The sequence below is a fragment of the Teleopsis dalmanni genome, chromosome 1 (assembly GCF_002237135.1).
Source record: "Teleopsis dalmanni isolate 2A chromosome 1, ASM223713v2, whole genome shotgun sequence".
In the NCBI taxonomy this organism is placed as follows: Eukaryota; Metazoa; Arthropoda; class Insecta; order Diptera; family Diopsidae; genus Teleopsis; species Teleopsis dalmanni.
Window position 1 is genome coordinate 202,844,680 of NC_051846.1, and position 11,932 is coordinate 202,856,611.

At 31.0% G+C, this 11,932-nt stretch overlaps 1 protein-coding gene across 1 annotated transcript; it reads left to right on the forward strand.

Moving 5' to 3' along the window:
* Positions 1-538: 538 nt before the first annotated feature.
* LOC119667077 (protein lozenge) lies at positions 539-10,584 on the forward strand. The gene is made up of 5 exons (XM_038076362.1): positions 539-551; positions 1,816-1,929; positions 3,684-3,785; positions 9,202-9,396; positions 9,477-10,584. Exons 1-5 carry the CDS (start codon positions 539-541, stop codon positions 10,349-10,351), a joined length of 1,299 nt encoding a protein of 432 aa, XP_037932290.1. The 3' UTR covers positions 10,352-10,584.
* Positions 10,585-11,932: the final 1,348 nt, after the last annotated feature.

Genomic DNA, 11,932 nt, shown 5'->3' on the forward strand with positions numbered 1-11,932 from the left:
TGTTGAAGTTTAAAACAAAATTTTCTTTGCTCAACGTTGAATTTTGTACCGACAAAAGTACAAAGATACTGTCAGTTCAGAGGGCTGATTTCAACATCGGTGAAGGATCTATCTGATATATGATTTAACTGAAAATAACTATTTTAAGAAAGATCTTTCATTTTGCACCATTCAATAATGAAATTATATTATTTTCTATGCATCCAGTATAAAGATTATTTATTATGGAAAGGTATTAAGTGGTTTTTAAATTAATTATTTCATTTTCTTATTTTATTAATTTACAATTTGTTTATTATTTTGAGTTCAAGATCGAATACTTTTTATAAAAATGAATTTTAAATAGAAATAAATGAAGTTAAGAGAGTTAAAAAAATTTATAATTCTTATTTGGTTTAATGAGTTCCTACTATATAAGCTTATAACAATCCAACAGTGACTGTAGTGTGATTTGATTTTAATATGTAGTTTTACTCTTTTGTTCGGAATACATTTCATCAAATCTTTGGTAGTTAACGGTTAGAATATATTATATGCAATGACCAGAGAATGTAAAAAGTATTCATAATACTTCTTTTTTTAATTAAATGTTGTTCTGTATGTACTTGTCAGAATCGCACGTCTTTATAACCTCTTGCAATTATCGAAGACGAAAGAAAATTCAATTCATATGCTTTTATGTCAAAAGACCCATTTAAAATGTAATTTGTAAATTCTAAATTTATAATGTGTATTTGCAAAAATGGAGATGTCACAACCTTCATATTTTTTTTTTTCAATTGTTTTTCCATTATACTCAATTTATCAAGGTTAAGACCGAGAATTGAACGATAGAACTCGTAGCACATATTGTATCAACGTCTATTCTAATAATAATATTCTTTCGTAACTGCAATTCATTATCATACACAGCAACGAAGATTGAGAACACTTTGCTAAAAAACTATAACTAGGATTAATCATTGATTTTTTAAATGGACATGCTTCTGTTAATTACCACCGTCGTAAGATGAGACTACAGAACATCGACATCAGCAGATTCTGTAGAACACAAACTGAAACATTGGTCCATTCTTCTTGCTTACACTATGCAAACTCTAGGAAATAAGTCCAGCGTCTCTATTCCATTTTCAAGTTTAATTCTCGGATTTTGTACTTGGAAGGCATTGTTGCGTTCGCGATTACACCAAATTTATCCGAGCTTACTCAGGAGACTCTCTCCAAGAAAAGGTTGTCGTGGGCTGCAATGTATCATTGTTCGTTCTAATAATAATAATCTTTCCTAACAACATTTTACGGTTCTGTAAAACAATTTCTGATATTTTAATGTCTTTTGGAGTAACAGAGTTCCTAAGCACTAGGAATCTGTTACTGCTAAGAAGTATAACTGATATTCTTGGACCAGTGAAATATATTTTAATTCAACAATTATTTTTCCACCAAGGTGTAGGCCAACCTTGGTAGTCGTGTCTGTTCAATGCTTTTGTGATACTATGAGCTGTTTCACAATGTGGATTATTTGTTGACTTATCATGTATTTAATTAATTAATCAGATACTTATTAAATCAATTATGAATTTCCCGTATTTTCAGTAGAATTGTATCTTACGAAGCCATGTACTGTGAAAGAACGGAATAGTATCGTAATATTTCTTGCACCGAAAAATATACCTCTTCATATTACTTAAAACTTGAACACCAACAATTAAAGAAAACCAAATTTAGTTGAACTAGAATTTTTATGTTATATAGATAACTTCAAAATGTTTGGATAAACGCTTTTAAGTTTCATAAAAAACTTTTTTTTTATTGCAGGGAAGAGTTTTACACTGACAATCACAGTTTCTACCAATCCGCCTCATATAGCCACCTACAATAAAGCGATTAAAGTAACCGTCGATGGACCACGTGAACCACGCTCCAAGACCAGTAAGTATGCAATTTATCTAATACATATAATCTTATATATACACACTCACACACACACAAACACATGCACCTACAACACACAGATATAAACTGCTTGAACAGTTTTTGGTCTTTGAATTGTAGAAACTCTAAATTAAAGCGGCTTGCATACGAGCACACCTATCCACCTTGTACTACCATACATACTTAAAATATCTTTCAACTACAGATACAAGTATGAAGTACTCACACTCTCTACTTCATAAACTTGCATAAACATGCAAATAAAAGATTTAATTTACATCCTTCAACCAACAAACTCGAATGCAGAACAATTCATTAGATTCCAGATAAAGCCTCAATGCTGCTTCCAAATGCTATAAATATCTAAATACAAATAATACGGGTATGCATGAGTCCGGGCTGAGGCAAGTAATAGTATTGTCTATTGTCCTTTTGCAGAATGTAGCACTAGCAATTCATCTTTAAGAATATTCATTAGGAAATTGTGCTTGCTTTGTCTTTACTATTGTTGGGCTACGTCCGTTTTGCTAAATATTCATAAGGATGCAAATATGTTGCTTTGCATATGTTAAGGCGTAGACAGCTTGTTAAAATGGCAACTTTTTAGTAATAGTTCAAATGCAGAATTAGACAAAGTTGGGAATGTGTAGTAGTTGCAACAGACATATATAGACAATTAGACAGTTGGACAGACGGACATACGCACAGACATACTCTAACACTTGTATTTGGGTTGTTGTAACGATTCAATCCACAAATGATTTATCTTCTGGTTTGGAATATTTAAGGGCAAAGTTAAGTTCAAATTTGAGCCAAGTTGAGCTGAGTAAAGTTTAGTTTAGTTTTAGTTTGTCTAAATAGTCGAAATGGTACGGTAGAGTAGACAGAGGGAGTTTACATTGTCAGACGAAAGGTTATTATTTTATAATGAATAATTTAGTATGTGTTAGTTTAGTCCAAAAACGGAGTAAAGTTTTTAGTTTGAATGACAGGAGAATTTAATGCTCTTCAAAACTATTAGTGATAAAAAAAAATAGAAAAAATCAAATATTTAAATACATATATATACTATATATAATATTTAAATGAAGTAAATATATATATATATTTTTTTAATTAAATGAGAAATCGGTTTTGTTTGGTGGTCAACTAAAAACAAAAACAATAGAAGATAGCATAGTTTTCATATTAAGAAAAAGCTGCTCGAATAATATGGAATCAGTATATGAGAAATGAAGTGAATACTATTGAGACAATAAATTTTTCTTCTCTTCTTTACTTGATGAAACGCGAGTTGGTGTCTTAAGCACTTTTACTTAATAGTTTCTGTGACCACTTGTATCTCTGATCCCTCTGACCAATAGTTCAGTGTATCATGGTATCAAATAGTGTTAACGGACAGAGTGGTTCAAGTCCCATACTGTACTTACAGTTTCTGTAGTCCTAAACAGTGGTCCTTAAATTATTTAAAATATTTAACATCGTTTGAATTGTATTTTATTTTACTCAATATATTTAAAAAAAAAACAATTAGATATATGGAAAACAATATTGTTATCTTTATTAAGAATATAAGCAGTCCACACACTCCACACAATACATCCTATATAGCATTTAACAAAACTCTAACCTCAAACTACTCAAAAAACTAATCCAAAATTTTTACAAAATCAAAAATTTATGAAAAAAACACTTCAACCTTAGATAAGGACAGAAATTTTATACATAAAATTTAGTGTTATCCCTTTTAGGACAGCAACAGCAATTCCACTTCGCCTTTGGCCAACGACCGTTTCATTTCTCGGCAGATCCGCTATCAGGATTTCGTATGCCGCCAATTGGAAACTGTCAAAGTAAGTAGTTTGAGCAATTAAATTTAAAAAAAAAATTATTTTTAAATGTTATTTAAAAAAAAAGAAAAATTTATATTTAATTATAACGCTCAATTAACATAAGCAATTTTATTTTATTAATTTGCTTAAACGATTTATGAGAAAAAATTATCAGTGACTAATAAATGTCGTTGTAAAAAAGTGGCAGCACAGCTACTGCAAAAAAAGCAGTTCATCCACCGCAAACCCAATAAAGCCACACAAAATCACACAAAACGATTAGTTCGGGTTTTAAAAATCCGGCTTTAACTTTGACCAAATACGTTGCGGTAACAGTTTTTTACCACCAAACTTTTTTCTCATTTCCAAAGTAAATTCAAACACAAATTTCAAAATAAAAACAAATTATTTAAACATAGTTTATGCCAAAAAAATGTCCTTAAATTTGATTTGTTATTGGAGCAAACGCGAAAAAAATTATCGAAAATCTGTAAAAGCACAAATCCCAAAATAAATTATTTTTAAACGTTCAATTTTTTATCGATGTAACGTTAAGCGTCGACAATAAATTCAATTAAGTTGAAAGTCCTTTCGTAATGTCCTCGCCACTCCACACAAACCTTCCCAACCTATTGATTTATATTTTTTAAGTTATAATTTAAAAACTATATTGACCATGGTTCTGTGGTAAAAACACTGGTCAATAGTTATTCACAGTAATAACAACTACAACAACACAACTATAGGTAGGCAGCCATTTTATTATTATAATTTTGGTTTTTTTTTTGTTGGATCAAATACTCAATGTTGTTATTGTTTTTGTTATTATTGGTCAGTTTTTTTAACGGCAACCCATTCGAGTTGGCCAGCAACGCAGAAAGTCAATGCGAAACTAAAAAATGTGTAAAATGCAAGCATAGTTTTAGGCTGATAAAAAAATTGCTTGCGCTTGGTTAACATGGTTTAAAACGGTAAAAATTAATAAACATATTAAATAATAAATTAGTTTGCGTATTTTGGTCGCATTCCATAAATTATAGAGAGAGGATTTGTTTCATGGAAAAAAATTGGGTCATTAAACACCACCATTGCTTTTTCATATATTTAAAATTAAAATTAAATTATAGCTTTTAAAAGTTATTTAATGTGATTGTAAAAAATTATTTATTTTAAATGTGAAATAATTTAATTTAATATATTTTAACAAATATACTTTAGCCAAAATTTAAAACGTAATTCAAATTGATTTCATCCAATAAAATTTTTTAATTACTAATATTATTCATTAACTACTCAAACATTAATTATTACATCAATAAAAAAATTACAATAAAAAAATTGTGATAAAAAAAATATTGGTATCATCTAATGCGAGGCCTGGCTCACTTAGTATTTAAGCAGCAGGCATTGTATGAGTTCAAAAAGTAATTTCCTAGCACACTTACTAAGATTGAGGGATTATATAGGTAGAGACGCCAACAATAGCTCCAGCCCAGTGTTTCAACAGTGATAATCACTCTTGTCAGCAGATGTTACATTATGACAAGAAGGCAATTCAGAAATAAAGATCTTCAAACAAAAATTACGCTCTGGAAGTCTTCTATCATGCCTTTCTTATTGTATGGTGCAGAAGCTCGGACAATACCAACAGTGATAAGAAGGCATTACGAGCATTCGGGAAAAGGTAGTAGACCAACTAGAAATATGCTTAATATGGTACCCGCTGGTGGAAAATACGGTAGGAACGTTCGCGTCGTCGGTTTAAGTATGACCAACGATTTGAAGGCACTCGGTAAATCAATTGGTGACAGCAAGCCACTGATAGGGTTGGCTGGCGAGAGTTACTGTACGCTGCCAGCGACGATACATATTTATAATTATATTTAATTGGATAGCTAAATTTAACCTATTTAATCTCTACTCTAACAAGGCGTATGGAGCATTATTACCTTAACCGGATGGTACAATGTGCCCTTGAGCTAAGTTCCGGGATATCACAATCAATGAAAACACTTGTACGGAAATTATTTGTTATATTCTTAATTAAGCATAAACGGTGTTCACAACACTGAGTGTGGTTCAAAAAAAATTTCAAATAGTGAGTTATATTTAATGTATATATCACAACCAGTACCATTTCCAGAGAACTTATATTTGAATATTATTTATATATATATTTTATCTCAATATATTACCTCAATATAATATTGAATGATATTACTATGATTGATATTGAGAATATACTGAAGGCATGACGATGACATACCGCTAGTTTTTGAATTTAATGTACGATTTGAGGTCTTAACTTATATACTGAAGGTATGACGACGACATACAACTAGTTTTTGAATTTAATGTGCGATTTGAGGTCTTGACACAGAATTGAAACTCTAGTTTTTGAACTTAATGAGCGGCGGATGATATTTTTATGCATTTTTCTGATGATAAACTTATTATGTAGAGTGGTGCAATCTGCTTTACATCATATTTGAGTTCTCCAATAAGATAGTTGAATAATTTAGGTCTTTCATAATGAAATTCTGAAAGATTTGAAGATTTTTATATTTTAGAAATCTTTTCCTAAACATTATGTTTTCCTCAGTATTTAATAAAATATATTTAAATTTAAAATAACATATTTATGTACAAAATATAGCAATTCAAAAGCAGTGCACAAATCATAAATAATTTTCAAAGTGATTTATTAACAAATTTTATATTGACAAACTGCACAACTTAATTACCGTCAGAAAGTGCAACCTCAATAAAGTTGCTGTCTGTAATTTAAGTACTAAAAATGTAAATATTTTATGAAATACGTTGTAAATTTTAAAATAATAATATAATAAAAGGACCAATAAAAACAAACATAAAAAACATTAAACAATTTATATAAAAATGCAGGATAAAGAGCAAATTGAACCTAAAACATAGCAACGCCATGGCGGCAAAATAGTGCTGCAATGGAGCATGTTCACGTATGCAAATGTTGAAGCCAATCGCATTAATAAAGCCACCACAAAATCAATATCCGCCATTTAAACAGCGCCGCGCCTATAAAAACTAATTAATAATTTTCGAATGGGCTATTAATTAAGCCTAATTATATGGCTTTGAAAAAGCGACAGACCGTGTACACCGAACAAATAAGCAGACCGTAGGACAGACAGCAGCCCTAACGTTGTAGGGGAAAGGCCAACGAGCTGCTCAACTGATATATAAAAAAAAAGACAGCAAATAAATTCTTGATGCTACATGCACCATATAAATTCAAATATAAAAAAGAAAATATTAAAGTGTAGCATAAAATAAACACACATACACACACATACACACACATGTTAATGTAAAACAAAAATTAACCTTTATTAGATCGTTTGCGAGTGTCAATTTAAACCTATCAACACCCCAATTCCCACTCCACGAATCTTCTCATCGATTGTAATGCAATTTTTATTATGAAGAGAAAAAATTTTAATAACAGCAACAACAACTACAACTACAGCAGCAAAAACAACAAAGACTGTCAACCAACCGTTACAATGATTTTTTGTTGGTTATTTTACAACAACTTTGCCAAGCCGAATAATGTCGAGTGTTGGCTGTCCACTGTTCACTGTTCACTGTTGAATGTCGAGTATGGAATACTGAATACTGCTAGACTATATCCAATCAGTAGCCAACCCGCATAATAGCCTCATTCATTTACACGCTGCTACGCCATGTGGGCATAATTAGCGTCCCACATTTATTTTCCATTGCACAAATAATGTTTTCCATTAAATGTTAGCGCAGCGCAGTTAACAGCGCTGCTACTGAGCGGCATTGCCATTCAATGCTGTAGTGGGTGTGGTGATATTTTTGTTTTTATTACTTACTTGTACTGCATTCGTTTGGCTGTGTGTGTTTTGTTAGTATTTTATTTAGATTCGGTTTTATTTAAACGCCATGTGTGTGTGTATGATTGCTGTTGTTGTATTTTAGTTTATTTTATGATTTTATAGTAAAACATGAGACAACAGTAGAAATATTCACTGCACACAAGGTAAAGTAATTTTGTCCGTCACAAAGTTAAACTTTGTATGTGTGTGGCAAAGAGTAATGCATTGCATTGTCATATAAATTTAACACATGTGTGCGGTGTATAAATATTCGAAATCAATTCTAAATATATAATAACGACTTTAGACTTTAAATTTAAAAATATATATATTACGAAGGAAGCAACTTAAGTAAATTTATGATAATTTTGATTTTTTTAAGCTTAATAATATATTTATATATTATATTTATATGTTATATATTTTAAAATAAAGTAATAAAATTATCGATAATAAATTATTATCCATCTCAATTTGCAATAAATTGGTTATTTTTGGTTATATATTTGGTTATATATATATAATTGGTTATATATATATTGTATACAAATGAAATTTTTCAAATACTCTGTACATAAAGCATACTGATATGGATACTTATATTCCCGCTTATACTCTGATAAAAGCTTTGATAGCAGAACTTCCTCAAGAGAAAATTTGGAGGAAGAGCTGATTACAGCGCAAGAGAAGATAGTAATTTACACTGAAGGGTCAAAGACGGATAAAGACATAGAAGTGGTAGATCCATAGATCCCTAGGAGTCTTTGCGGACCTAGGCATTACTAAAGCCTACCACTTCTGTGACTATAATCAATATTTAAGGTAAAAAATTTTTGCCATCCTAAGCACTACTTCTCTTGCTGCGTGCATGGACTGTCGTAAAAAAGAAGTCTATATTCTCATAAATAGACAGGCAGCTATTAAAGCTATATCAGTAGGCTGCATTTTGTCTTAATAACTTCTGATATGCATATGATCTCAAAAATAACTCTAGTTTAGATTCTCGCATATTACAAAATAGAAGGAGACGAGAACACAAGTGAGTTAGCCAGACTTGGTGCCTCTTATATGGAACCTGCGGTTTAAATTCCCAAATTTCAATCGGTTAAAATTGATTGATTCATTCATTTTAATAACATTGTTTTACAACAATTTTTTGAAATAATAAAATTAAATAGTAATTACTAATATTTATAAAAATAATGATAAACTTTATAAAGGAGTTTTTGTTTTCATATACTCTATACTATATCATTTATATCACATCATAATTTATTTATCTGATATAAATGTATCATATATTTTCTATAATAATAATTTTTTAGTGGTAAAAAATCAGGATTTGAGAAAGTAGAGCACAAAAGTCTCTATTGGAACTGAAAGATATATTTCAACACTATATTTTTAATTATAGTTGTCAAATTATGACTATGATTTTATTTTATTATTTAGCATTAGTATTTTGTCTTAAAGCTTCATTTAATCCTTTTTATACAACCAAAAATTATTCATATTTTTTCTGTTCATTCCCATAGACGTCTCGCAATTTGGTTTGGGTGCTGGTAATACTCATTGGGGCTACAGTTCCGCTTCAGCTTACTCACCTTACTTGGCTAGTAGTGGTCTGTCATCTTGCACAACTCCCACGTCAGCGCAATTCAACAATCCTGCTTTAGGTTTTTCGTGCTCCTCCAACGATCAAGCAAATAATCAAGACTTTAGTGGTGCTGCTAATCGGGATTGCGTACCAAGTAAGATCCCCAAACCCATACCATGATGTTAAAAACATACTATAATAACAAAATTATATATATTTTCATTACATTTATAGTGTTACCAGATTCAACTGCTACCGATTTAGATCAGCACTTGAGCAATTTAGTTGGCTCTACAACAGGTCAAATGACACATCACAGCTTACTCAGCACAACCGGTCAAAGTTCAATATCCTCCACTGTAAATGGCGGTCCCGGTTCTAATTCCATACTAGTACCACGTTACCACACAAATGCAAACAACGAATATAATGTGCACTCAAGTCAAAATGGACCACGCAGTTTAAGTGATTCCTCACAAGCTGAGTCACCTGTACAAGAAGATCTCCTCACAACAAATACACCAAACTTAGGTGGTGGTAATGGCAGTGGTGCTGGTAATGGTAACACCAACACTAACGGTAATGGTACAGCTGTTTCGGGTGGTAATAACACATTAGTTGGTGCAAATCAAAACTTTCCAGGCATTGTTAATCAGTCACAGAACTCAGCAGCTTATGGCAGTGGTACAGGTGGTGGCGTAGGTGTGGGTACAGGTCCTGCTGGTGCTACAGGTGCTGGTTGTAATGGTTCACTATACCCAGTCCTTCCAGCAAGTCTGCTTTATTCTCAACTTTACACAGCAGCAAACCAATCGCATGGTTTCCATTCGCATGCGTTACCATCGCATACTTCGCCGAATTCTTCAGTACATGGTGAGCTTCAAAGTGTTATGGATCACATTAGCAATGTGGGTGTACGCCAACAGCATAACATTATGGCTGGTGGTGGCGTTACGCATCCAGGTGATCTCACACTTATCGGTAATTGTGGTGCATCGGTGCGGAACATCGAAGATGGCAACACGAATAGACAAGTGGCAGCACTTGCTGCTCACCGTGGACACCACAATCCAACTGACAATGGCGGTAGCGTTTGGCGGCCATATTGAGGTCAGGTGTTGTGGTGTGGCTCAGCGGTACTATAGTGCTACGAGAACCCGGACAATAGTACCAATACAGAAGCAAAATATTGGTATGGCTGACCACCACCACAATGATTTCAAAAGTAGAATTAAGTTGAGTTTAAGAAGAAGAAGAAAGTGAGAGACAGTGTTGCATGTGAGCATGCGCTGTAAGCCAAAAATATGTGAAACTGCTGTTGTTTTGTAAATTATATTGTAAATAATTTTTTAATTCTTAAAAAATAAAAACTTGATTAAAATGTATATTAAATTACAAAAACCTATTTAAGCTAAAAACTAGTCGAATTTGTTTCCAAAGAAAAAGAAAAAATTAGTTAATTTCCTGCACATTTTCCTGCAAGTAACTCGATTTACACGGCGCAAGTCCTCGTGCCGAGCTTAAGTATTAAGTGTATACCGTACACAGAGCGTATATAAGTTCCTAAAGTTTATGTTTTCCGATTGTTTAGTTGCTAGACTCTTAAGCATTTGTAAATTGTTGTAAATTGATATTATTAATTAAAAAGTATATTTAATTAATATAATTATATATGTAATAAATGTGAAATTTGTTGTTTCTTAGATGTTTTTACTTATATTATTATATTATCATAATACATAGATATATCGATGTAAATTAATGTTATAATGAATTACATTTTAAATATGAAAACTAAAATTAAGTTAAAATAAAAATATCAATATTGATTGAAAATATATAACATGAATTTTTAAGGATACTCGTAAATATAAATCTAAATTTAAAATTAGTGAAATTTTATTTGTAAATACAATTCTTATAGCTCTAAATGTCATATAATGTCCAAGTGGGATATATGAGAAATTACTTCAGTCCAACATAAAGTCCGTTCTAAAGGACTTAGTCATTTATTGTCAAGAAACTCAAATAGCAAATATGTAATTAATTATGTATACCAGCAAAACTCTAAACCAAAGTTAAGTAAATTACTACCAAAAACTATTATAAACTGTTTAGCAATTATAGAAATTTCTCTATTACATATATATATATGAATATGATGTGAAAATAAAACAAATATTTAAAGAACTTATGATGTCTTCTTTTATTTAGAATCTATATCTTCTATATTTTTGATTTACTTCTATTAGGTAAGATGCTGAATTTGATGTGCGTCCTGACTTTTAAAAATTAACTGAATAATCATCTATTTCACCCGTATTCCATAGGACTTTTCCTGGGTATATCTGATGATTAATTACTGATTTTTAATATATGCAGAAATAAAATCCGGGTAGTTATACTTAACAACATCACAATTTTTCCAATAATCAACACACTTTTCCAATAATTCCGTTGTAAAGAACAAAGTTTCTAGTATAAGATTATTTACAAATTTTTTCTGGTCGAATAATACGAATAGCACATGACGGTATCAATATAACAATAACAACAATACAATATATATATAATATATCAGTGTTTAGAAGAAATTGAATTTAAATATCTCAGCTTTAAGGTCAACCTTTTTAAGTGGTTGAATAATACTCTCTTCAATGATTCCTGATAGATTTGTAAAAAAATTAAAG